Source organism: Heptranchias perlo, chromosome 6 (assembly GCF_035084215.1).
Source record: "Heptranchias perlo isolate sHepPer1 chromosome 6, sHepPer1.hap1, whole genome shotgun sequence".
Classification (NCBI taxonomy): domain Eukaryota; kingdom Metazoa; phylum Chordata; class Chondrichthyes; order Hexanchiformes; family Hexanchidae; genus Heptranchias; species Heptranchias perlo.
In genome coordinates this window covers 111025320-111052819 of record NC_090330.1, presented here as the reverse complement: position 1 = coordinate 111052819, position 27500 = coordinate 111025320, and the positions used below count along the sequence as shown (strand labels likewise).

At 49.5% G+C, this 27500-nt stretch overlaps 1 protein-coding gene across 1 annotated transcript in view; it reads right to left on the bottom strand.

Annotated features, from left to right (window-relative positions):
- Positions 1 to 27500, bottom strand: part of LOC137323158 (collagen alpha-6(IV) chain-like) — a 209901-nt gene that overhangs the window by 44680 nt on the left and 137721 nt on the right. The window contains exons 17-30 of the mRNA XM_067986641.1: positions 26860 to 26913; positions 22935 to 22998; positions 19580 to 19690; positions 16535 to 16690; positions 16367 to 16438; positions 13351 to 13505; positions 10941 to 11022; positions 9883 to 9989; positions 9020 to 9212; positions 6213 to 6275; positions 3330 to 3395; positions 3121 to 3222; positions 1510 to 1731; positions 834 to 995 (exon numbers count right to left, since the gene is read on the bottom strand). Of these exons, the coding sequence (XP_067842742.1) occupies positions 834 to 995; positions 1510 to 1731; positions 3121 to 3222; positions 3330 to 3395; positions 6213 to 6275; positions 9020 to 9212; positions 9883 to 9989; positions 10941 to 11022; positions 13351 to 13505; positions 16367 to 16438; positions 16535 to 16690; positions 19580 to 19690; positions 22935 to 22998; positions 26860 to 26913 (1609 nt within the window). The remainder of the gene's footprint in view (positions 1 to 833; positions 996 to 1509; positions 1732 to 3120; positions 3223 to 3329; positions 3396 to 6212; positions 6276 to 9019; positions 9213 to 9882; positions 9990 to 10940; positions 11023 to 13350; positions 13506 to 16366; positions 16439 to 16534; positions 16691 to 19579; positions 19691 to 22934; positions 22999 to 26859; positions 26914 to 27500) is intronic.

Here is a 27500-nt window from a genome sequence, read left to right as displayed (position 1 = left end):
GTGTAGCACTCCCTCAGTACTGACCCTCTGGCAGTGCAGCGCTCCCTCAGTACTGACCCTCCGACAGTGCAGCGCTCCCTCAGTACTGACCCTCCGACAGTGCAGCGCTCCCTCAGTACTGACCCTCCGACAGTGCAGCGCTCCCTCAGTACTGACCCTCCGACAGTGCAGCGCTCCCTCAGTACTGACCCTCCGACAGTGCAGCGCTCCCTCAGTACTGACCCTCCGACAGTGCAGCGCTCCCTCAGTACTGACCCTCCGACAGTGCAGCGCTCCCTCAGTACTGACCCTCCGACAGTGCAGCGCTCCCTCAGTACTGACCCTCCGACAGTGCAGCGCTCCCTCAGTACTGACCCTCCGACAGTGCAGCGCTCCCTCAGTACTGACCCTCCGACAGTGCAGCACTCCCTCAGTACTGACCCTCCGACAGTGCAGCGCTCCCTCAGTACTGACCCTCCGACAGCGCGGCGCTCCCTCAGTACTGACCCTCCGACAGTGCAGCACTCCCTCAGTACTGACCCTCCGACAGTGCAGCACTCCCTCAGTACTGACCCTCCGACAGTGCAGCGCTCTCTCAGTACTGCACTGGGTGTCTCAGCCTGGATTTTGTGCTCAAGTCTCTGGAGTGGGACTTGAACCCACGACCTTCTGACCCAGAGGTGAGAGCTCCCCACCGAGACACAGCTGACATCACAATATCACGGTCCTGATTTCCGATCGGTGATCCCCGTGAACTCAGCTTCCCCCGGAAATCACACTCTTTGCCTTTCAGCTGCAGACAAGTGATTTCATGGATGTTGATGCCAAGGTAACGGTGTAGACTCGCTGCTTACCCACATGTCCTGGTAAACCGGACGTGCCTTGTACCCCGGGGTATCCAGTCTGTCCCTGAGCCCCAGGTTGCCCCTTCAATCCAGGCAATCCTGCAATGCCAGGTAACCCTCGCTGTCCTCGCTCGCCTTTGGGAGCGTCCGTTCCCATCATTCCATCTGCACCTGAAGAAAACAAAAGTGCTTTAAGTCCTTGTGCGATGTAAACAATGCAGCTCGTTGGTGGCGATTGGTACCGGCCTCGTCAATCTGAGCCTCACCCGCAGGTTCCATCCATTCCATTTCTTGCTAAAGAGATAAATGTTGCGACCCCCCCCCCCGCGCCATGGCTCAGCTTGATCGTAGCGAGTGGGTGAACCGTACAGACCTGCAAAGGCTCCAGACTGGAGCCAGTTAACTGATCTCAGCTACCACTGACCTCAAACTTCCCACCGTTGGGGAGAAACTCGGGGGGCTGGTGGGGGGTTGTAATTTCCTCAGGGCTTCTCCCACTCCCTGGCCGGAACTTCACCAGACATGCGATGGAAAGATGGCGACTCTGCAACCCATTGACCCTGATGGAGAAGAAACTGGGGTACAGGGGGAAACGGGCGGCTTCACGCTACTGCCAAAGAACAATTTCACCCCACGCCCAATAGCTCAACTCGACAGACAAATAACAATCTTAACTATTCCTTGCCTCTGAGTCCAGGAGCGCCCGCGTTGCCTTGATCTCCTTTGGCTCCTGCCTGTCCTGGGTGTCCTTGCTCTCCTTGGTATCCTGGCAACGCACCGATTGCTTCTCCAGGCCAACCTTTTGCACCAGGAGATCCCAGCTTCCCTGGCTTGCCCTGAAGGCCAGCGTCCCCGTCGTGCCCAGCTGGGCCTGGGAGTCCTCGATTTCCTCGAGGCCCAATAAAACCTACACGAGGGTCGACCACAGTGATTTTTATTTTAACTGCTTTCACAAAGTATTCAACAATAACAACAACCTGCATTTATAGAGCACTTTTAACGTAGTGAAACGTCCCAAGGCGCTTCACAGGAGCGATTATCAAACAAAATTTGACTCCGAGCCACATAAGGAGACATTAGGACAGGTGACCAAAAGCTTGGTCAAAGAGGTAGGTTTTAAGGAGCGTCTTAAAGGAGGAGAGAGAGAGGCGGAGAGGTTTAGGGAGGGAATTCCAGAGCTTAGGGCCCCGGCAGCTGAAGGCACGGCCGTCAATGGTGGAGCGATGAAAATCGGAGTCGTACAAGAGGCCAGAATTGGAGGAGCACAGAGATCTCGGAGGGTTGTAGGGCTGGAGGAGGTGACAGAGATAGGTAGGGGCGAGGGCCATGGAGGGATTTGAAAACAAGGATGAGAATTTTAAAATTTCATGCAGAGAAGAACATTACATTAAAGGTTTTGAACTATAGGGTAAGTTGCACCAATTCACTTCCAGGCGTTGAGCTGTTTAAAATCCCTTGGTTACCACGATATGCTCAGAGAGCTGGGCCCTTTTACTCTAGTAATGTGTAGACTTCGGGGAGATTTGATTGAGGTCTTTAAAACGATGAAAGGAGCAGACTATGTCCATGTGGATCGACTATTTGAATTAGATCGGTAAGGGTTAAGGAAGGGATTTGAGGATAACTTACATTCGCACAGAATGAAGCTTGATATCGGGTCTTTCTTTGCGGAGAGGTCATTGGCCCTCTTCACCAAGTTCCCAGCTCGAGTAGTGAGTGAGGAGTCACTGCAAGTGTTCACAAGGGAGCTGGACTGGATCCTGGCTACGGCTGATATCACTGCGTATTAAGGGTAGGTGGGATGTTGGGTGATATACCTCATGGTACGGTGGTGTAGCATTCCCTCGAGTATAGAAGATTAAGGGGTGATCTAATTGAGGTGTTTAAGATGATTAAAGGATTTGATAGGGGAGATAGAGAGAAACTATTTCCTCTGGTGGGGGGAGTCCAGAACAAGGGGGCACAACCGTAAAATTATGGCCGTTCAGGGGTGATGTCAGGAAGCACTTCTTCACACAAAGGGGAGTGGAAATCTGGAACTTTCTCCCCAAAAAGACGTTGAGGCTGGGGGTCAATTGGAGCTTTCAAGACTGAGATTGATCGATTTTTGTTGGGTAAGGGGATTAAGGGTTACGGGACCAAGGTGAGTAAATGGAGTTAAGATACAGATCAGACATCATCTAATTGAATGCCGGAACAGGCTTGAGGGGCTGAATGGCCTCCTCCTGTTCCTATGTTCTTAATAGATCTTCATTCTAGGCATGATAGCAATGGAGAGGTTTTGCTTCAGGATAACCTGGTGGTCCTGGGATTCCTGGTCCTGGTATGCCGATGAAACCTTTAGGTCCCGGGAATCCTGGTCTGGAAAAGCCTGGAAATCCCAGCTGACCCTTGACACCTGGAATGTAACATTTCTTTTTAAGTGTCTTGACCAAATAGCCCAATGTTAACTGGTGTAAACCATAACTTCTAAAAGGCATCAAAGACAGTACAATATATCTCTACCTCTTTCTCCGGGCGAGCCCGGTTGTCCCTTTTGCCCTGGAGGTCCTGGTTTTCCACAAGGAATAGCTGTGAAGATTAACATAATAACAGTTCACAAACCATAATTAATCCCCACAAATTCAATAAAAATGTCAATCATCAAAACCTTGTTATAATGAAACTCCTATTGTATCTTGTAGACCGTACACACTGCAGCCACGGTGCGCCGGTGGTGGAGGGAGTGAATGTTTAGGGTGGTGGATGGGGTGCCAATCAAGTGGGCTGCTTTGTCCTGGATGGTGTCGAGCTTCTTGAGTGTTGTTGGAGCTGCACTCATCCAGGCAAGTGGAGAGTATTCCATCACACTCCTGACTTGTGCCTTGTGGATGGTGGAAAGGCTTTGGGGAGTCAGGAGGTGAGTCACTCGCCGCAGAATACCCAGCCTCTGACCTGCTCTTGTAGTCACAGTATTTATATGGCTGGTCCAGTTACGTTTCTGGTCAATGGTGACCCCCAGGATGTTGATGGTGGGGGATTGGACGATCAGACAGTACAGGCAAACTCCGGTTATAATGAAACTCCACAGAGTAAGAATATTACAAGTGAGTCCCACAGCACAATGAACATCTGCGATGAAATCCGATAATGAAAATATAAAGGTGGATTCCCCACTCTGGTTCTCACTGATGAGGAACACTTCTCAACGGGCGCGCAGGCTGGGAGCGCGGGTTCTCAACGGGAGCGCAGGCAGAGAGCGCGGGTTCTCAACAGGAGCACAGGCTGGGAGAGCGGGTTCTCAACAGGAGCACAGGCTGGGAGCGCGGGTTCTCAATGGGAGCGCAGGCTGAGAACGTGGGTTCTCAACAGGAGCACAGGCTGGGAGCGCAGGCTGGGAGAGCGGGTTCTCAACAGGAGCGCAGGCTGGGAGAGCGGGTTCTCAACGGGAACGCGGGCTGGGAATGCTGGTTCTCAACGGGAACGCGGGCTGGGAATGCTGGTTCTGACCGGGAACGCGAGCTGGGAACACTGGCTGTCACTGGGAGCGCAGGCTGGGAACACTGGCTGTCACTGGGAGCGCAGGCTGGGAACACTGGCTGTCACTGGGAGCGCGGGCTGGGAACACTGGTTCTCACCGGGAGCGCGGGCTGGGAAAACTGGCTGTCACTGGGAGCGCGGGCTGGGAACACTGGCTGTCACTGCGAGCGCGGGCTGGGAACACTGGTTCTCACCGGGAGCACGGGCTGGGAACACTGGCTGTCACTGGGAGCGCGGGCTGGGAACACTGGCTGTCACTGGGAGTGCGGGCTGGGAACACTGGCTGTCACTGCGAGCGCGGGCTGGGAACACTGGTTCTCACCGGGAGCGCGGGCTGGGAACACTGGTTCTCACCGGGAGCGCGGGCTGGGAACACTGGCTGTCACTGAGAGCGCGGGCTGGGAACACTGGCTGTCACTGGGAGCGCGGGCTGGGAACACTGGCTGTCACTGGGAGCGCGGGCTGGGAACACTGGTTCTCACCGGGAGCGCGGGCTGGGAACACTGGCTGTCACTGAGAGCGCTGGCTGGGAACACTGGCTGTCACTGGGAGCGCGGGCTGGGAACACTGGCTGTCACTGGGAGCGCGGGCTGGGAACACTGGTTCTCACCGGGAGCGCGGGCTGGGAACACTGGCTGTCACTGAGAGCGCGGGCTGGGAACACTGGCTGTCACTGCGAGTGCGGGCTGGGAACACTGGTTCTCACTGGGAGCACGGGCTGGGACTCTGTCAAGGGACAGACTATCTCTAACTGCGGACTTGCGATCTCCTGACTTATGCCCAGCGGCCCAATAGTTTTAACCTTGAGATCAATCTTTCGGAAAATCTATCTGAGCTGATTTAAATATATTAGGAACGTGTCCTACAAGGAAATGTCCCAATAACCAAATCGCAATGAATTGTTATAAGACGGGCAAATAATATCGCTGTATGTCCCAGCATCGTGCTGGGTTGGACACTGACGGATTTGTGGAGTCGAACCTTTACACCTGACATGTGATGGGTTTTCTCAGTTCCAGGTGACCCCCATCTCTGTCACTATGATCACTCTGGTCACCTCTAGCCCATATCCCACTGCACTAAACTGCAGAGAGATGTGCAAAGGACGTGGAATTAAGAGGCATCGGCAGAAAAAAAGAGTCACACAATTTACAGCGTAGAAGGAGCCCATTTGATAGGGTCGACGGAGAGAAGATGTTTCCGCTTGTGGGGAAGACCAGAACTAGGGGCCATAAATATAAGATAGTCACTAATAAATCCAATCGGGAATTCAGGAGAAACTTCTTTACCCAGAGAGTGGTGAGAATGTGGAACTCGCTCCCACAAGGAGTAGTTGAGGTGAATAGTGTAGATGGATTTAAGGGGAAGCTGGATGAACACATGAGGGAGAAAGGAATAGAAGGATATGCTGATAGGATGGGATGAGGCTCGTGTGGAGCATAAATACCAGCATAGACCAGTTGGGCCGAATGGCCTGTTTCTGTGCTGTACATTCTATGTAATTCAGCCCATCACACCAATCTAATCCCATTTCCCTCCCCCATTCTCTATATCATTTTATATTCTCTCTTTTCAAATACTTATCCAATTCCCCTTTAAATGAGGTTACAGCCTCTGCCTCAATCGCCCCACGTGGTAAAACATTCCCTGTTCTAATAACCCTCTGTGTGAAAACATTTCGTATAACTTCCCCCCTTCGTTCCTCTAGTGATAATCCTCAGTCTGTGCCCCTTATTACTGATTCACCAAGCAGTGGAAACAACCTTTCACTGTTTATCCTCTTTCAGGACGATGCTAATTGATTTCAATATAAGGGGAAAGGCAAACAAAATGGTTAACTGGCCAATTCTGAGCAAATCCATCGTTTACCTGAAGGGAATAGTGTGTGATCTTCTCCAGTCCTCAAGATTTCCTGTTCATCAATGCAATCAGCTACCATTAAAACAGAGACAAGAAACAAGCACATTTGGATTATATTGAACAAGAGGTAACAGGCAGTAAAAGTACTTGCTAAAGAGTGGCCATTTACTCTTCATCTTCGCTGTGATTTATACATGAAATGTTCCTCACACCTTTTATAATTTTTTCACCATCTTCTGTTCTGCTCAAAGGGTTTTGATAAACTAATGGTTGTTGTACTGGACAACCAGAGTTTGTGAGTTCAAATCAAACCTGGCCACATTATGAATTGAATTGAAGAAATCCGGTAATTTGAGACACGAAAGCTGGTGGATTGATGTATCTGGCTGACTAATATCCTTCGGGGAAGGGAAGTTACCTGTGATTTCAGTCCCACACTATGGGGTTAACTCTCATTGCCCTCGGGGCAACTAGGGATGGGCGATAAATACCAGCTTTCCAGTGTCGCCCAAATCCCAAGAACAAATATTTGAGAAAGTTTCGGGATCCAGTGTTGAACTTTCACTGGGGAAGAGGTGAACCCGCAGTCCGGTGCATTAATGCCAGCTTTTAAGGGAAAGCATATCTTGGGAATTTGCCTGTGATGGTCCCTCCATTAAAACTAGTCGGTGTGTTACTACGGACTGCATGGCCACGATTCTGTGGGATCACTGATCGCAGAATCACCCCGACCATACAGCGATGATTCACTACAGGAGGCTAAGGGCATGCAAATGAGCGAGAGTTCCTGGTTTCAGAAACAAGGTGAGATCAGGTTAAGCAGCTTATATTTACATCTGATTACTAGCGGAGGCCAAGACTGATCATTGGGCAGTGTCATTTGTAAAGCAGAAAGCACAGTAACTAGCACTCGGCTCGATGGCCTGCTTAGAATGAAGCCTGACACTGAGCTTTATAAAATTCGGGACTGTCCACCACTGGTTGGCATTGTAGTGCTGTAAATCATAGAATGATACAGCACAGAAGGAGGCCATTCGGCCCATCGTGCCTGTGCCGGCTCTTTGAAAGAGCTATCCAATTAGTCCCACTCCCCCTGCTCTTTCCCGTAGCCCTGCAAATTTTACCTTTTCAAGTATTTATCCAATTCCCCTTTTGAAAGTTATTATTGAATCTGCTTCCACCTTTCAGGCAGCGCATTCCAGATCAGAACAACTCGCTGCGTAAAAAAAATTCTCCTCATCTCCCCCTCTGGGAGATCAGGGGGCCAGGACTGGAAAATAGACAAGTGTTTCGTCCCCCCCCGGAACTCCATCCCGTGTGTGTTGGGGCATTGTACCGGGAGAGGGGTAACCATGGCACCCATTCATTTCACTATTTAATGAGGAGGGGGACGGGGGTGCTGTACAAAGTTTGGGAAGGCAGGATTTAATCTCTAAAGGGTGCCTGTGTGAAATGGGCGTCCAGGCTTGCCTGTTGCCTGTGGTGGAGGCAGATTAAAGGCTCCCCGTCAGTAACTTCAATCCTTCGGATTTCAGCCATTTACGACTGTCTTTGTGTGTGTTTTTTTTTGTGATCCTTCTGGCAATGTGGTTCTCGCTGGTGTCAATCGTTCACATTCCCCCTTCCCTCGCACTGTTACCCCGCCCCCCCCCCCGGCAACAGGTTTCCCGGTGGTAAAACCCTCTATCTGAGGTATTCGGAAGATGAAGAGGAAGGTGAGGCTGGTCCACAGGGACCCACTGGGACCCTCACACCCAGACCGACACTCAGAGGTGAACGTTTCTCTCTCTCTGGCAGCTGCTTCCTGCTTGCGGTGGCTCGTCTCCCCAAAGGAAACTGGGACACCAGTCACGTTGGCATGAGCTGTAACGTTGGATGCTCCTCGGACGCTCGGCCCAGTCACTGTCTGTCAGTCGCACTGCATGAAAAACGGTGACTGACAGCGAGCCCAGGCACAGTTTTCGCATTGAACAAGACGCCCAATCATCTCTACACCTCAGGAAGGATATATCGGCCTTGGAGGGGGCGCAGTGCAGATTCACCAGAATGATTCAGAGGCTAAAAGGGTTAAATTATGAGGACAGGTTGCAGAGACTGGGCTTGTATTCCCTCGAGTATAGAAGATTAAGGGGTGATCTAATCGAGGTGTTTAAGATGATTAAAGGATTTGATAGGGTCGATAGAGAGAAACTATTTCCTCTGGTGGGAGAGTCCCAAACAAGGGGGAAAAACCTTAACATTAGAGCCAGGCCGTTCAGGGGTGATGTCAGGAAGCACTTCTTCACACAAAGGGGAGTGGGAATCTGGAACTCTCTCCCCCAAAAAGCTGTTGAGGCCGGGGGTCAATTGAAAATTTCAAAACTGAGATGGATAGATTTTTGTTGGGTGAGGGGATTAAGGATTACGGAACCAAGGCGGGTAAATGGAGTTAAAATACAGATCAGCCATGATCTAATTGAATGGTGGGACAGGCTCAAGGGGCTGAATGGCCTCCTCCTGTTCCTATGTATAAGCCCTGGAACACCTACTTAGTAATGACCGCAGTGGAACTTCCTTCACCTGGGCCTTGGTTAGTTTTCTGTGGGTTTTAGGGGTTGCCACTGCATTTGTGGACTCCATTCCTGCCTGGTGCCAATTGGAGAAAGACTTGGAGTGGAAGCATGGATGGAAGAGGCTGGGATTGTCCCCCCGCCCCATGCAAAGGAACCTTGAGCGTGAATAGTCCACCCATCTCCACCAGGTGCCTTCCATTTAAAGTAAGGTTTCTTAAGTTTACAAACTGTCACTTAGTTAAGACGTGGAAAGTGGACACTTACTTGGAGCACCCAGTGGGCCAGGAATACCAGGACTTCCTGGAACACCATCAAATCCTAGGTCACCAAGGAGACCAGGCCTCCCTTGAGGACCTCGAATGCCGACCCCTGGTAGGCCAGGCTTCCCCGACTGCCCTTTACGGCCTGGATTACCGAGGTTACCATCATCACCAGGGTAACCTTTCTGGGCATCGCCCTGAAATGTAAGTTATACCATGTGTTTAGAGAATTGACCAGGCACATACCAGTACAGCAACTCACCAATACTCGCAGGGACACCATTGGCACTCCTTTAAACCATGATACTGATCGGTGCCCCTGCCACTAGACTCATTATCCACTCCCTCCACCACCGGTGCACCGTGGCTGCAGCACATACAATCTACAGGATGCACTGCAGCAACTCACCAAGGTGCATCTCCCTCCCCTGCAACCTCCACCACTGAGAAGGACAAGAGCAGCAAAGTCAGGGGAACTCCATCACCTCCAAGGGGGAGAGCCAGCCGACAGATAAAAGGAGAGAGGAGAGGGAGGGAGGGAGGAGCGGAGGAGACGGAGGGAGGGGACAGAGGTAGGAGATGGAGGGAGGAGACAAAGGTAGGAGATGGAGAGAGGGGCGGAGTGGAGACTATCCAATTAGTCCCACTCTCCACTCTTCCCCACAGCCCTGTAAATTTTTCCATTTCAAGTATTTATCCAATTCCCTTTTGAAAGTTATTATTGAATCTGCTTCCACCGCCCTTTCAGGCAGCGAATTCCAGATCATAATATGTGACTATCTATCAGCCCCATAACTTGCACAAAGTGACCTGTCAGATTTACAGAGGTGACTTGGAACTCAACACATCAAATCAAACTGTACTTACCGAGGGTCCTGGGAACCCTTGTTTCCCCGGCCTACCGTCCGAGCCTGGCAAACCTGGTTGTCCGTGAGCTCCTATTGGACCTGCTGCTCCTTGATCTCCTTTGGAACCTTAATAAACATAAATCATGTTACATGTTTGTCTTGATTTTATTCCCCTTATTTTTGTAAATTGTTTTTCTGGAAGGACAAATCAGGAATTCGGGCACATGCCTGATTTGCGAGTCAATCCCTGTCATCCATAAAATGATGGCCTCATGAATTGGAGGCATCTAAACTCCTGATATACACTCCCACCTGTGAAGCTCTTCATCACTAGGCAAAAACTGACCCTACTGCTATATCTAGGCTGGCCCATGAATGGACTCATCCGTTTGGCTCCTTTTCAGAGAAGTGCCTCATCATCTCTCAGACCCCCCCCTTCACTTCATCCCTCCTCTCACCATGGTAACTCTGTTGCCATGGTACCTCTGTTGCCATGGTACCTCCCCTCACCAGGGTACCTCTGTTGCCATGGTACCTCCCCTCACCATGGTACCTCTGTCGTATTGGTACCTCCTCCCACCATGGTGTCCCCCTCACTATGATGCCTCCCCTCCCCAAGGTACCTCCCGTTGCCATGGTACCTTTCTGAGACAGTCTGCCTGCCATCATTGGGACAAGTTGACATCTCACCAGCCCAGGAGAGCAACCAGCTCAAGGGCGGGCTCACTCTTAACATTGAACAGCTTTTCACGGTAGTGTCAGACCTAATAAATGAACAATTCTACAAAGGAATATTGAACGGCGATTCGTGCATTCAAATTTCTACGTAAAACATTCACCTCTTCTACGTCCATCTTCCTCTCCTCTCCTCCCCTTCCCATCCTCTTCCCCTCCCCTCTCTTTCATCACCTAGAATAAATCATCACCTAGGATAACATTTGCTTACGGGACCAAGGCGGGTGGAAGGAGTTAAGATACAGATCAGCCCTGATCTAATTGAATGGCGGAACAGGCTCGAGGGGCTGAATGTTCTGGTTTGTAATGATGGAGCCTTGTTGATTGGTGAGATGTTTGTACCTTTGGTGGTTATGGTCGTGATGAAGATCGAATCACCTTTCTGACCCTTCGAACCACGAGCTCCAACAACACCCGCCGCACCCTGTTGGCGTGACATTAATAACAAGTATTTAGGTCTTCTCTCTCCCTTGCCGTACGTTGAAAGTTTCTACTGACCAATTTATATATTTGATTTAAAAACAGGAGGATAAGCCAAATGAAGTTTTAAGCTGCACCTCCAAACGACGACAATAACAACAACCTGCATTTATATAGCCACCGGGCCAGGGTCCAGGAACGTCATCGGTCGGAAGAGCAGCCCAGCCATCAGGAGATGTCCTCACTGGCTGGAGGCCAGACAGTCAGGCGGAAGGTCAGGCCCAGGTTAGCGGTGTCCATCGGCCCAAAGTGTGGCCGAGGCAGCGAAGATGCGGGGTCAAAGTTCCTGAGGGTCATCGGGCTGAGGGTAGAGAAAAATGCAGCAGGGTTTTCGGGGCTGTTGGGGTAAAGTGATGAGGGACCCCCTGATTCAGAAAAATTCACTGAGAGTGGAGGTCATTCAATTATTTTTGTTAAAGCGATGGTCAACAGGGTTGGGACTTGGCTCAGTTGGTCGTCCTCACGCCACTCAGTCAGTAAGTCATGTGTTCAAACCCCACACTGGGACCAGAGCACAAAACCCAGGCTTACACTTCAGTTGCAGCACTGAGGGAGTGTTGCACTGTCGGAGGGTCAGTACTGAGGGAGTGTTGCACTGTCGGAGGGTCAGTACTGAGGGAGTGTTGCACTGTCGGAGGGTCAGTACTGAGGGAGTGTTGCACTGTCCGAGGGTCAGTACTGAGGGAGCGCTGCACTGTCGGAGGGTCAGTACTGAAGGAGTGTTGCACTGTCGGAGGGTCAGTACTGAGGGAGTGTTGCACTGTCGGAGAATCAGTACTGAGGGAGTGTTGCACTGTCCGAGGGTCAGTACTGAGGGAGCGCTGCACTGTCGGAGGGTCAGTACTGAGGGAGCGCTGCACTGTCGGAGGGTCAGTACTGAGGGAGTACTGCACTGTCGGAGGGTCAGTACTGAGGGAGTGCTGCACTGTCGGAGGGTCAGTACTGAGGGAGTGTTGCACTGTCGGAGGGTCAGTACTGAGGGAGTGCTGCACTGTCGGAGGGTCAGTACTGAGGGAGCGCTGCACTGTCCGAGGGTTAGTACTGAGGGAGTAATGCACTGTCGGAGGGTCAGTACTGAGGGAGTACTGCACTGTCGGAGGGTCAGTACTGAGGGAGTGCTGCACTGTCGGACGGTCAGTACTGAGGGAGCGCTGCACTGTCCGAGGGTTAGTACTGAGGGAGTGCTGCACTGTCGGACGGTCAGTACTGAGGGAGCGCTGCACTGTCCGAGGGTTAGTACTGAGGGAGTAATGCACCGTCGGAGGGTCAGTACTGAGGGAGTACTGCACTGTCGGAGGGTCAGTACTGAGGGAGTGCTGCACTGTCGGAGGGTCAGTACTAAGGGAGTACTGCACTGTCGGAGGGTCAGTATTGAGGGAGTGCTGGACTGTCTGAGGGTCAGTACTGAGGGAGCGCTGCACTGTTGGAGGGTCAGTACTGAGGGAGTCCTGCACTGTCGGAGAGTTAGTATTGAGGGACTGCTGCACTGTCGGAAGGTCAGTACTGAGGGAGTCCTGCACTGTCGGAGGGCCAGTACTGAGGGAGCGCTGCACTGTCGGAGGGTCAGTACTGAGGGAGCGCTGCACTGTCGGAGCAGCAGTACTGAGGGAGCGCTGCACTGTCGGAGGAGCAGTACTGAGGGAGCGCTGCACTGTCGGAGCAGCAGTACTGAGGGAGCGCTGCACTGTCGGAGGAGCAGTACTGAGGGAGCGCTGCACTGTCGGAGGAGCAGTACTGAGGGAGTGCTGCACCGTCAGAAATGTCATTGAACTGAGGCCCCGTCTGCCCTCTCAGGTAGACGTAGAAGATCCCATGGCACTATTTTGAAGAGGAGCAGGGGAGTTCTCCCCGGTGTCCTGGCCAATATTTATCCCTCAACCAACATCACTGAAAAAGTTTAATTGGCCGTTCGTCTGTTGGGAACTTGCTTTGTGTCAATCTGCCATGTTTCCCTACATTACAGCAGTGGACACTGTTCAAAAGTAATTCACTGGTTGGGAAGGGCTTTGGGATGGAGTGAAAGGCGCTATATAAATGCAAGTTCTTTCTCCTTTCTTCCTTAAAAAACAGTTAACTTTAATCACCTTTAATGAGGCGCCTTCTGGTGAAGAATATTAGGAATTGTAGTGAAAGTTCAAAATGGCAGATTATTGGTCGTTGAAGACGACCTTGTGATGTTAGTGTGGGGCCCACTTAAACGAATGAGTCACATAACGTTACACTCACAGTGTCACCCACAGGCGCAATACCAGATAGAAGCAGCAATACTCACTGGAGTCCCAGGCGCACCAAATGGCCCTGACATTCCTTCATCACCCAACTGACCCGTCACACCGAATATCCCAGGATAGCCCGGAACTCCTACAGGACCTGGTGGACCAGCAGGAGAAGCCTCCTCCGCAATGCACAAACAATGACCTGGTTCACCTACAGGGAGGGAAGAAAAACCATGAGGAAAGAGAGGGCTGTGGGCCTGAAGTTGTTTTATGGCAGCGTCAGTGTATGAATATCTATTTTGTGTTCCTCAGTGTATGAATATCTATTTTGTGTTCCTCAGTGTATGAATATCTATTTTGTGTTCCTCAGTGTATGAATATCTATTTTGTGTTCCTCAGTGTATGAATATCTATGATGTGGAGATGCCGGTGATGGACTGGGGTTGACATACGGGCAGTTGAAAAAACTGTCTGTACTCGCCAAGCATTGTTCTGTGAATTATAAATGCGATTTCATTTCGAGGATTTCATTTCACATCATTCACCTGACGAAGGAGGAAGCCTCCGAAAGCTTGTGAATTTAAAATAAAATTGCTGGACTATAACTTGGTGTTGTAAAATTGTTTACAATTATGAATATCTATTTTGTGTTCCTCAGTGTATGAATATATATTTTGTGTTCCTCAGTGTGTAAATATCTATTTTGTGTTCCTCAGTGTATGAATATATATTTTGTGTTCCTCGGTGCCCTCTTTCGATGGAGGAGTTCATTGTAATTGAGACAGAACTCGCATTAAAATCAATTCAGGGTGCAGAGGTCTGAATGGACGGAGCATATATCGGGAGGTCAGTGGGCTCGAGCCCCAGGCTGCATAATTTTCTGGTGATGTTTGCTTAACGGACACAAGGATCCTGCAGACCAGGAACGGGGTGCAGTGACCTCTGCCCCCCCCCAATCCCGTCATTCGGAACTCTGGGCCGCGAGTGCCAATGAGTAAAATCAGCCCTTGAATATGAACACACTGGGCCCGCTATGCAACCACATCATTGGGCCGGAATGAGGCGGCAGCACAAGTAACAGCCACGTTCCCGCCACCACCATCTTGGTTGGGGTCCGTGAATGGGCATCGCAGGGGAAATGGGCAACATTCGTCCACGCGAATCGCGGTCCCATGACGTCAGTAGAGCCCCAATGGGAGGAGTGTTTATTGTGCACACTCCCCCTATTGGTACTTGGTGCAGAGCAGCTGAACCAGCAGTCCTTAAAGGGCCGCTGCAGGCCACTCAAAAGAAGTTTAGAGAAAAAGAAGTCCTTAAACAATTTAATGCTCCTCATGGTCCCAACAAAAATTGGACCCCCGCCCCCCTCGCCCGATTCACACCACACCCTCATATAATGCTCATTAGCAGTGGAATGTGTGAACATTTAACTCTGGGGAAACAGAATATACAGTTAGTGGGAAATTCTTTCAATTTAGTTTACTGTATTCGCTGCTCACAATGCAGTCTCCTCTACACTGGGGAGACCAAACACAGACTGGGTGATCGCTTTGCTGAACACCTCCACCCTGTCCGCAAGCATGACCATGATCTGCCGGTTGTTTGCCATTTTAATTCCCCGTCCCACTCCCACTCTGTCCTATCTGTCCTTGGCCTCTTACACTGTTCCAATGAAGCTCAACGGCAGCTCGAGGAACAGCACCTCATCTTTTGTTTAGGCACTTTACAACCTTCCAGACTCAAAATTGATTTCAATAACTTCAGATCAGAACCACTGCTCCCATTTTTTCGGTCAGCTAGTGCTGGTAATGGTTCTGCTGTTGCCATTTACAGCTACTCTAGACCGATCTTTTGTTTCTTTACTTGTCCCTTCCTTGCCTTGCACCATCATCCCTTTTGTCATTTAATCACTCCTGCCCTCCACCCTATCACAGACCTTCCCTTTTATTCTTTCCTCCCCTCCCTCCCCCCTTTCCCTGGCTCTATATTTGCTCAAAAACTTTAACTCTTTTAACATCTTCCAGTTCTGACGAAAGGTCTTCGATCTGAAACATTAACTCTGTTTCTTTCCCCACAGACGCTGCCTCACTTGCTGAGCTTCTCCAGCATTTTCTGTTTTTAATTTCAGATTTCCAGCATCTGCAGTATTTGCTTTTGAGTTGGTGGGACGGGGACAGACAGCGAGTCTGGAGGGGCAGTGAAATCTAAAGCTGGAATGAGATGGGTGAATAAATAGAGAAATAAAGGGTGGAGATTGGTGAGGTTCCTCTGGTGTCACAGGATTAGGGCCAGAGTGGGGGCAGTGTTGGGCCGGAGCTGTTGTAGCCCCTGTGTCCGGCCTGACTGTACTCCTGTCTAATGGGTTTCTGTTCAATCATCCAAACCTCACAATTCCTGCCCTCAGGAGTACGAGGAACCAACAGGCCAATGAGCCAATAGGAATCAGGTTATTTAAAACTGTCTCTGCCCAGTAATATTTTCATTGCCGTACAGATATATGGCTCTGAGTAATTTTATGTTTGTAGAAATCTGGTTTTAATGAAACTTGATACTTAAAGGGCCATTGTCTTTATTAAACTCAAATGCCCGGGACAGTAAAGTGGAACTCTTTGTCATTGCATTTTAAAGGTTTCACACACACCGATTTACCTCGAGCATAGCTCACATAATTAGCTGGAGTATTGTGTTCAATTCTGGGCATCACACTTTAGGAGGGATGTCAAGGCCTTGGAGAGGGTGCAGAGGAGATTTACTAGAATGGTACCAGGGATGAGGGACTTCAGTTATGTGGAGAGACTGGAGGAACTGGGGTTGTTCTCCTCAGAACAGAGAAGGTTAAGAGGAGATTTAAGGGGAGAGGTGTTCAAAATTATGAAGGGTTTTGATAGAGTAAATAGGGAGAAACTGTTTCCAGTGGCAGGAGGGTCGGTAACCAGAGGACACAGATTTAAGGTAATTGTCAAAAATACCAGAGGGGAGATGATGAGAAATCAGTGGCCAGCTGAAAAAGCTGATTTGAGATACTTGGTACGTGCTTGTCTTGTCCCCTCTGTATTTAACACTCCCTCTTACCTTTGTCTCCTGTCCCTCCTCTTTGACCAGGGTATCCTCTCTGTCCGCTCGGTCCTGGATCTCCAACAAACTCTATTTGTGTAAAACCAGAGGACATACTTTAATTTCAAAGGCTTTAGATTTTGTTTTAAAACGCCTGCCACTTTTGGGCGCAGGCCGGTAACTCACCTGCGGGAGATGCTAGGCCTGGAGGTCCAGGTGGTCCTGGTGGTCCTGATATTCCTGGAAACCCAACAAATCCAGGCTGGAAAGCTGGCAAGCCCAGGTCACCTTTATATCCTTTGGGTCCTGTGACCCCTGGGGAACCTTGTGATCCCGGAAAACCTACGAATTACACGTTTGAGAACATTAATATTTTGGTGTGTTTGCACGATTGACTTGTTTCTCACCCTTGAATTTCGTTGTTTGCCCCTTTCCCCCTCCTTCTGTTCCTGAATGACTTTGATTTCTTGCTAGTTCCTCCCATATCACCAATTTGTTTGTGTATCTGGACTTTGACACTGAGTGTCAGCATGGAGTGGGGCAAGGAGTGGGGGGGGGGGCGGAGGGGTGCGATCACAGATTAACCTGAAATTGCCCCTCACACAACCCCCACTAGCATGCACTCCAACGGTGGCCCCCCAGGGGTATCTGTATGTACAAAAGACCATTCAATGTACAAACATTGTCATGTTATTGTTTAATACTTTGTTTAAAACATTATTCTGGACATTAAAAATTATAGTTACATAAGAACATAAGAAATAGGAGCAGGAGTCGGCCACACGGCCCCTCGAGCCTGCTCCGCCATTCGATAAGATCATGGCTGATCTTCGACCTCAACTCCACTTTCCCACCTGATCCCCATATCCCTTGATTCCCCTAGAGTCCAAAAATCTATCCATCTCAGTCTTGAATATACTCAACGACTCAGCATCCACAGCCCTCTGGGGTAGAGAATTCCAAAAATTCACAACCCACTGAGTGAAGAAATTTCTCCTCATCTCAGTCTTAAATGGCTGACTCCTTATCCTGAGACAAGTTCTAGACTCGCCAGCCAGGGGAAACATCCTCTCAGCGTCTACCCTGTCAAGCCCTTTCAGAATCTTGTAAGTTTCAATGAGATCACCTCTCATTCTCCTAAACTCCTGAGAGTATAGGCCCATTCTACTCAATCTCTCCTCATGGATCAACCCTCTCATCCCAGGAATTAATCTAGTGAACCTTCAAGGCAAGTATATCCTTCCTTCGGTAAGGAAACCAAAACTGTACACAGTACTCCAGGTGTGGTCTCACCAAAGCCCCTGTACAATTGCAGCAAGACTTCCTTACTCTTGTACTCCAACCCCCTCGCAATAAAGGCCAACATACTATTTGCCTTCCTAATTGCTTGCTGTACCTGCATGTTAACTTTCTGTGTTTCGTATACAAGGACACCTAAATCCCTCTGAACACCAACATTTAATAGTTTCTCACCATTTAAAAATATTCTGTTTTTCTATTCTTCCTACCAAAGTGAATAACCTCACATTTCCACACATTATACTCCATCTGCCACCTTCTTGCCCACTCACCTAACCTGTCAATATCCCTTTGCAGACTCTTTGTGTCCTCCTCACAGCTTACTTTCCCACCTAGCTTTGTATCATCAGTAAACTTGGATACATTACGCTCGGTCCCTTCATCTAAGTCATTAATATAGATTGTAAATAGCTGAGGCCCAAGCACTGATCCTTGTGGTACCCCACTAGTTACAGTCTGCCAACCTGAGAATGCTTTATCTCTACTCTCTGTTTTCTGTCCATTAACCGATCCTCTATCTATGCTAATATATTACCCCCAACCCAATGAGCGCTTATCTTATGTAACAACCTTTTGTGTGGCACCTTATCGAATGCCTTTTGAAAATTCAAATCTACTACATCCACTGGTTCCCCTTTAGTTACATCCTCAAAACTACCCTACTAGTTACATCCTCAAAAACCTCCAGTAGATTTGTCAAACACGATTTCCCTTTCATAAAACAATGTTGACTCTGCCTAATCAAATTACCAAGGAAAAAAATGGCGAATATAGATTTTTTTCCAGAAAACATTTTGAATGATTAGTGGAGAAAAGTTAATTCAGCCCCACAGTGCTGTTACAGTGAGTGGTGACAGGCAAGTCATATACTTAGCATTAAAACTCCTATTAGACGTCCATTTTATTTTCAGTAACTGAAATTTCTGTTGTCCAAAATAAGCTTTTAAACAAATTTTTTAAGAAATAAGTATTTCTTGATAACACAATTAAATCGATCTATTGAGTTGCTCTTTGTGTCTTTTAATGCTTTCATAAAATGTTTGATTGGAAGGTCATTGCTTCTCCTGGGAGACTGGGGTTGGGGATTTGATATTTTTGCCGAGAGCTATGACTCGATTAGCTGAATGCAAATTGTAGAGTCTGAGCTCATGAATACTTCCAATTTCCCGGAAAATATCATTTCCATTTACTCCGCTGGACTGATGGGATATTTTCAAAATTATTTGAAGAAAAGCTAGAGGACAAATTTCAAGATTTCATTCGGATAAAGTTTTTATTGAGTGCTTTTTTAAACGGAGAAGCTGTGTGTGCATGTGTAAGTGCGTGCATATGCGTGTGTGTATGTATGTGTATGTGTGTGCATGTGCATATACGTGTAGGTGCGTGTGCGTGTCAGAGAGAATGCTAAAAAAGACACAGTGCAGAGTTTGCACCTGTTGTGTTCTATAAACTTCAGAAATCTTATTAAGCTTCTCTCACCCTACCTTTAGCTCATTTAAATTAATTAAAACAAGTTGAATTTTGAAGCAAAACAAAGACCTCGACGCCACCTTTGTGATATTTGACAGTTAGAAAATGCAAATATTCTAACTGGTGACACCTGTGAGTGTGAGGGAGAGAGAGAGTCAGAAGGAGGGAGAGAGAAAGGGAGACAGCAAAATGAGACAGAGAGCGAGAGACAGAACAAGACAGAGAGCGAGAGACAGAACGAGACAGAGAACGAGAGAGACAGAATGAGACAGAGAGCGAGAGAGACAGATGAGTCAGAGAGTGAGAGAGACAGAACGAGACAGACAGCGAGAGAGACAGAACGAGACAGACAGCGAGAGAGACAGAACGAGACAGACAGCGAGAGAGACAGAACGAGACAGAGAGCGAGAGAGAGCATGCTTGAGAACATTTGATAGAATTCACATGCGCCACCTTCCTTACCTCGATAGAAGGGTGTTTCCCCAGGAGGTCCAGGGAGGCCGCGAGGGCCAGAGGGACCCCTGTTTCCCTGGGGTCCTCGATCTCCTTCCAGGCCTCTCTCACCTTTGGGACCTTAAAACAGGAAAGAAAATATTCAAGTTACAAAGAAAGACATTGGGATAGATTTTTGACTTCACCACGTGGGCGCTAATCTGGCGGAAAGAATCGCCTCCCGATATAAAACCCCCCGATATAAAACCCCCCAAAATAGAAACCCCCGATATAGAACCCCTGATATAGAACCCCCCCAATATAGTACACCCCGATATAGAACTTCCCGATATAGAAACACACGATATAAAACCCCCCCGATATAAAACCCCCTTATATAGAACCCCCCGATATAAAACCCCCGATATAGAACCCCTTAATATAGAACCCCCCGATATAGAACCCTCGATATAGAACCCTCGATATAGAACCCCCCGATATAGAATCCCCCGATATAGTACACCCTGATATAGAACCCCCGATATAGAACCCCTGATATAGAACCCTCGATGTAGAACCCCCCCGATATAGTACACCCTGATATAGAACCCCCGATATAGAACCCCCCGATATAGAATCCCCTGAGATAGAACCCTCGATGTAGAACTCCCCCGATATAGTACACCCTGATATAGAACCCCCGATATAGAACCCTTGATATAGAACCCCCCCGATATAGTACACCCTGATATAGAACCCCCCGATATAGAACCCCCCATATAGAACCCCCCGATATAGAACCCCCGATATAGAAGCCCCCGATATAGAACCCCTGATATAGAACCCCCGATATAGAAGCCCCCGATATAGAACCCCTCAATATAGAACCCCCTGATATAGAACCCCTCCAATATAGAACCCCCCGATATAGAACCCCCCCGATATAGAACCCCTCCGATATAGAACCCCTCCGATATAGAACCCCCCAATATAGAACCCCCCGATATAGAACCCCCCCGATATAGAACCCCTCCGATATAGAACCCTCCAATATAGAACCCCCTGATATAGAACCCTCGATATAGAACCCCCTGATATAGAACCCTCGATATAGAACCCTCGATATAGAACCCCCTGATATAGAACCCCCTGATACAGAACCCCCCGTCCCCCGATTCTCACTCTATTGGAATGGAAATCAGTTGAATTTATAATCTGAGGCATTTCGATCCATCAGGCAATGAGGTCGAAATTTAGCTCCTTGTGTTTGCAGAGAATGTTATTTGATGATCAGGACGTGTCAGGCCTGTTCACAGCCCCGAATGGCCCTGGAAACGCAGTTGCTGTTCTGACTGAGCACACACTGGCCCAACTAGAATAGACGATTCCTTCAATCACAACTATGTCAATAGCGGGGGGCGAGAAGGGGTTGTTTAAGATATTTTTGTCATCAGTCACGTGCAAGTGGGAGACGGGTAGAACCGAAGTTGCATCATCCTTTGGTCCAGCCAGTCAGAGAAGGCTGAATATTGAACCTGGTGCTGGCCGTAACTACCACCGATCACCATAAGTTCTAATCTCCCCACACGGACAGTATGTTCCAAGTATCATGGTACCAAACTTTCGAAGGGCCACCAGCTGAGATGGTGATGGCAACATGGGGGCCTGGTTATGACCCACACTGCCCTGCCTGACCCTGGCAATGAATGCAGGCCTGGAACCTGACTCGTGTGGGCACAGCCCCGGTGGCATCAAATGTCCATTTTTGATTACAGCTCTATAGCCAGATCTGCATTTACGTATAACAGTCTTTTCCCATTCGCTGCTCGGGTGAACTATTATCTGGGAGGAGACAAACAGCGGGCTGTATGAGTGTCTATCTCGCAAAGAAGTATTTCACCAAGGACATACATTGTTAAAAGTAGTGCAGAGACTGTTAACATTTTAACTTTTATTGCTTTGGGTGATTATATGAAGTATTATACTCTAGTGAAGTCTGCTGTGTTAGCTTTTGCTTCTGTTTATATTACTTAATAAACCTGATTCATAGATTATAGCCTGGGATTTATGGTCTGCCAGTGTGATTTGTCCACTGATTGAAGAGACCAGGATCATACAAAGCATCTCATACTGTTTACAGCTTGTTTTTCACCAGTAAAAGCAGCTTCATTGCTCCCCCAGATATTCTGCTCAGAGGGTCAAGCTCCACTTCGTGAAATGTGCACATTTGTAAGTGATGTCAAGAAGGATTTCTTCACACAAAGGGGAGTGGAAATCTGGAACTCTCTCCCCCAAAAGACTGTTGATGCTGGGGGTCAACTGGAGCTTTCAAGACAAAGATCGATAGAATTTTTGGGTAAGGGTATCGAGGGATATGGAGCAAAGGCGGGTAAATGGAGTTGAGGTGCAGATCAGCTGTGATCTGATTGAATGGCGGAGCTGTAGGAAAAATAATGTGGAAAGCCTGTTACTATAATAAGAATTACTGTGTTGTTCGAATAATAAAGATGTCCACGATCTCTCTCCCATCCTGGGACTCTCGGGACGGTGTACAGGTGTGGGATGGCCATGCTGCCTCAGACGATGGCGGTCAGGGGCTGGCTGAAGACCTGCTGTTTTAAAAACCCCACGGCAAGAACGTCTCTGCCTTTTCCCTGAATGCCAAACTCGGCAAGGAAGTGAAATAACCAAGGTGACTGAAGCATGGCTTGGACAGGAAGAGACACAACGAGCACACACCTGAGTGCTTAAAGCAGACTGCAGATTAATCTAATCATGGCCCCGCACCACCTAAACGAGGTACTTAACAAAAGGGACACTATCGGCCATGAGCAAAGGAACCAATTGAAAGATGGCCATGCAGCTGAGGCCCAATCGCTGAGCCCAAAGGGATTGTGCACGAGGTAGCCATGCCTCCAAAAAGATATAAAAGTATACGCCAAGTTCAGACCACATGGCGGAGAAGGACAACGGGCCAGGAAGGAGGTGTGGAGGTTCCCTCAAGGCCAGAACCGGAACAAGAAGAAGTTACGGATCCTGAGTCAGCGCGCTCCATCGATCAAGGGAAAAACAGGAAGTGAAACCTGTATAATAACTGGACATTACGGTCTTGTTTGTTAAACTATATGGATGCATGGGTTTAATAAATCTTTCTAAGTTGTTTTGAATGAATTAGTCTTACTGTCGACTTGTGCCAGTCGCAACCTTAAAACTAACGTAAGTAAAATTCTTACCAAGCAGGCTCGAGGGGCTGAATGGCCTCCTCCTTTCCTGTGTGTAACACAGGCAGCCGATTCGCTATTGCCCGGTCTGCTCTGTCTCCGGAGACCGATTACACCCTACTTTTTTTTTAGCTCCTTTCTCTAGCTGTGGAAAATCAACGTACCTTTCGGGATAGCTCCGGTGTAAATAATGGACCTCCCAGGAAGGCCTTGGTCTCCTCGGTTACCCTGGGGGGAGGGAGGGGTAGACATCAGGAAGATTGTTAGAGAACATCCTGCCTGAAAAATCTCCTGTCACAGTTCACTCCATTTGTTCAGCATTATCGTCACACAAAAAAAGCAGTATCTGGGGAATGGAGACAATATCCGTCTTCGCCCCCTGGGCAGGAATCTGATGGAGAAGATCGCACACTCATTATAAAACCCGCTCGATTTGCATTCTGTTGGAATCAACGGGATGAAAATTGGGCTCGTCCTATAATGGGCGGGCGATGAAGACCGAGACAGGTGGTGAAGATGAGTATTTGCCCCAAGGCAACATCTTCTGGTCTAGTTGGCTCAGCACAATCTACCAAATCTTTTGTTCAAAAAGGGGCAGGGAAATGGGATGAAAGTCGATAACCACGGGTGAAGAGCCAGCACTGGTACAGGCTGATGGGCCGAATGGCCTCCTTTTGCGATGCTGAACAAACCAATAACAAATTAAACTAACCAGTCAAAGCAATGACGAGCTTCATAGAATCATGGAATCTTAGAATGGTTACAGCACAGAAGGAAGCCATTCGGCCCATCGAGCCTGTGCCGGCTCTTTGTAAGATCAATCCAGTTAGTCCCATTCCCCTGCTCTTTCCCCGTAGCCCTGCAAATTTTTTCCCTTCAAGTATTTATCTAATTCTTTTTAAAAGCCACGATTGAATCTGCTTCCACCTCCCTTCCAGGCAGCGCATTCTAGATCATAACTACTCGCTGCGTAAGAAGTTTTTCCTCATGTCGCCTTTGGTTCTTTTGCCAATCACCTTAAATCTGTGTCCTCTGGTTCTTGACCCTTCCGCCGATGGGGACAGTTTCTCTTTATTTACTTTATCTAAACTCTTCATGATTTTGAACACCTCTATCAAATCTCCTCTTAACCTTCTCTGCTCTAAGGAGAACAACCACAGCTTCTCCAGTCTATCCACGTAACTGAAGTCCCTCATCCCTGGCACTATTCTAGTAAATCTTTTCTGCACAGAACTGGACACAATACTCCAGGTGTGGCTGAACCAGTGTTTTATAAAGGTTCATCATAACCTCCTTGCTTTTGTACTTTATGCCTCTATTTATAAAGCCCAGGATCCCGTATGCTTTTTTAACCACTTTCTCAACCTGCCACCTTCAAAGATTTGTGCACATATACCCCCAGGTCTCTCTGTTCCTGCGCCCCCATTAGAACTGTACCATTTAGTTTATATCCCTCTCCTCATTCTTCCTGCCAAAATGTATCACTTCGCACTTTTCTGCATTAAATTTCATCTGCCACGTGTCCGCCCATTCCACCAGCCTGTCTATGCCCTCTTGAAGTCTATCACTATCCTCCTCACTGTTCACTACACTTCCAACTTTTGTGTCATCTGCAAGTTTTGAAATTTTACCCTGTACTCCCAAGTCATTAATATATATCAAAAAAAGCAGAGGTCCTAGTACCGACCCCTGGGGAACACCACTGTACACCTCCCTCCAGTCTGAAAAACAACCGTTCACCACTACTCTCTGTTTCCTGTCATTTAGCCAATTTCATATCCATGCTGCCACTGCCCCTTTTATTCCATGGGCTTCAATTTTGCTGACAAGCCTATTATGTGGCACTTTATCAAATGTCTTTTGAAAGTCCATATACACCACATCAACTGCATTGCCCTCATCGACCCTCTGTTACCTCATCAAAAAACTCTATCAAGTTGGTTAAACACGATTTGCCTTTAACAAATCCGTGCTGGCTTTCCTTTATTAATCCACACTTGTCCAAGTGACTATTAAATTTTTCCCAGATTATCGTTTCTAAAAGCTTCCCAACATCGAGGTTAAACTGACTGGCCTGTAGTTGCCGCTGTGGTTAAGCCTGTAGCTTAAATTAACCAGCCAAACCAATGACAATCTTAAAATAACTTACTTAAACTAACTTACCTAAACTAATCAGCCAAGCCACTGACTAATTTAAAGCAGACAGACCACCCAGTAGCAAACATAAAACAATCAGACAACTGAAAATTTAAACTAATTTCAGAATTCTAATCTCTTCAGTGTAAAAGTGTTAAATATTTCCTGCTTTTGTTTCGGGTGAACTGCTGATGAAATGTGCTCTGGAACATGGGCGTGGGCCAAGACAGAACGATCATTAAAACAAATCAGGGTAAGTCTGGGATAGGAAAGACTTTGAAATAATAAAACACAAGTACAGTTTCTGTGGACCCACTGGCCTCGTCTCTCCTGGTTATATTCAAGGAAGTTTTGAGCTGTTTTGCACGTCTCATAGAATGTAGACAGGCTGAAACCATGAGACAGTCGGAGAGGAGGGGGTTCGGGGAGGAGGGGTGTCGGGAGGAGGGGGGTCGGGGAGGAGGGGTGTCGGGGAGGAGGGGTGTCGGGGAGGAGGGGTGTCGGGGAGGAGGGGGTTCGAGGAGGAGGGGTGTCGGGGAGGAGGGGTGTCGAGGAGGAGGGGTGTCGGAGAGGAGGGGTGTCGGGGAGGAGGGGTGTCGGGGAGGAGGGGTGTCGGGGAGGAGGGGTGTCGGGGAGGAGGGGTGTCGGGGAGGAGGGGTGTCGGGAGGAGGGGGTCGGGAGGAGGGGTGTCGGGGAGGAGGGGTGTCGGGGAGGAGGGGTGTCGGGAGGAGGGGGTTCGGGGAGGAGGGGTGTCGGGGAGGAGGGGGTTCGGGGAGGAGGGGTGTCGGGGAGGAGGGGGTTCGAGGAGGAGGGGTGTCGGGGAGGAGGGGGTTCGAGGAGGAGGGGTGTCGGGGAGGAGGGGTGTCGAGGAGGAGGGTGTCGGGGAGGAGGGGTGTCGGGGAGGAGGGGTGTCGGGAGGAGGGGTGTCGGGGAGGAGGGGGTTCGGGGAGGAGGGGGTTCGAGGAGGAGGGGTGTCGGGGAGGAGGGGTGTCGGGGAGGAGGGGTGTCGGGGAGGAGGGGGTTCGGGAGGAGGGGTGTCGGGGAGGAGGGGGTTCGAGGAGGAGGGGGTTCGAGGAGGAGGGGTGTCGGGGAGGAGGGGTGTCGGGGAGGAGGGGTGTCGGGAGGAGGGGTGTCGGGGAGGAGGGGTGTCGGGGAGGAGGGGTGTCGGGGTGGAGGGGTGTCGAGGAGGAGGGGTGTCGGGGAGGAGGGGTTCGGGGAGGAGGGGTGTCGGGAGGAGGGGTATCGGGGAGGAGGGGGTTCGGGGAGGAGGGGTGTCGGGGAGGAGGGGGTTCGAGGAGGAGGGGGTTCGAGGAGGAGGGGTGTCGGGGAGGAGGGTGTCGGGGAGGAGGGGGTTCGAGGAGGAGGGGGTCGGGGAGGAGGGGTGTCGGGGAGGAGGGGTGTCGGGGAGGAGGGGGTCGGGGAGGAGGGGTGTCGGGGAGGCGGGGGCTCGGGGAGGAGGGGGCTCGGGGAGGAGGGGTGTCGGGGAGGAGGGGTGTCGGGGAGGAGGGGGTTCGAGGAGGAGGGGGTCGGGGAGGAGGGGTGTCGGGGAGGAGGGGTGTCGGGGAGGAGGGGGTCGGGGAGGAGGGGTGTCGGGGAGGCGGGGGCTCGGGGAGGAGGGGGCTCGGGGAGGAGGGGTGTCGGGGAGGAGGGGGTTCGAGGAGGAGGGGGTCGGGAGGAGGGGTGTTGGGTGTGCATTGCTTCCATTTTTCGGGCGTGAAACAGACGCAACACAAACCAAGAGGGGGAAGGGGAGAATGTGAGAGCGAAAAAGAGAGATAAAAAAACAGAGAGGATGAGATAGAGAGAGGGAGGGGAAGAGGAAGGGGAGAGAGAGAGACAGAGGTGTTGGTTGAGGGATAAACATTGACCCAAGGCAACAAGCGTGAAATAACCAACGAGGATGATTTGATGATGCAGATTTGATTATCAGAAGCAGTAATTCATGCAAATTACCTTAATTCCTGCTCGACCCTCAGCCCCTGGGAGACCACGGATACCTGTGGAACCCTAAATATTACAAGAACAGTCAAAAGACATCAATTATATGTCAAGCTCGATGAAACATAAAGATCTGCCAAGCATACAACTCACAGCAGTTTTAAAAGTAGAATTATCCGTATTGTTGCCTTAATATCCTCTCGCCTTGGAGAGATTAGAGTAGACAGGGCTTGATGGCCGGCGCGGACACGATGGGCCGAAGGGCCTCTATCCGTGCTGTATAACTCTATGACTCTATGACTCTATGAGATTCCCTCCTAATCCTAAGTGTAGTAAACCTGTAAACCCTTTCATCGAAGCTGGGAAGGGGCCTGGGGCTGGAACTCCCTGAGCCAGATGTTTTGGACAGGGGCCAGGGCAGAGGGCAAGGACTCCCTGAGCCAGATGTTCAGAACAGGGGCATGGGGCAGAGGGCAGGGACTCCCTGAGCCAGATGTCCTGGGCAGGGGCAAGAGGCAGGGACTCCCTGAGCCAGATGTTCTGGGCAGGGGCAAGGGGCAGAGGGTAGGGATTCCCTGAGCCAGGTGTTCATTGCTGCTGAGCTTCAGTTGGGACCTGGACTGTACGCAGAGTGAGTGGAGGGACAGCATCCTCTA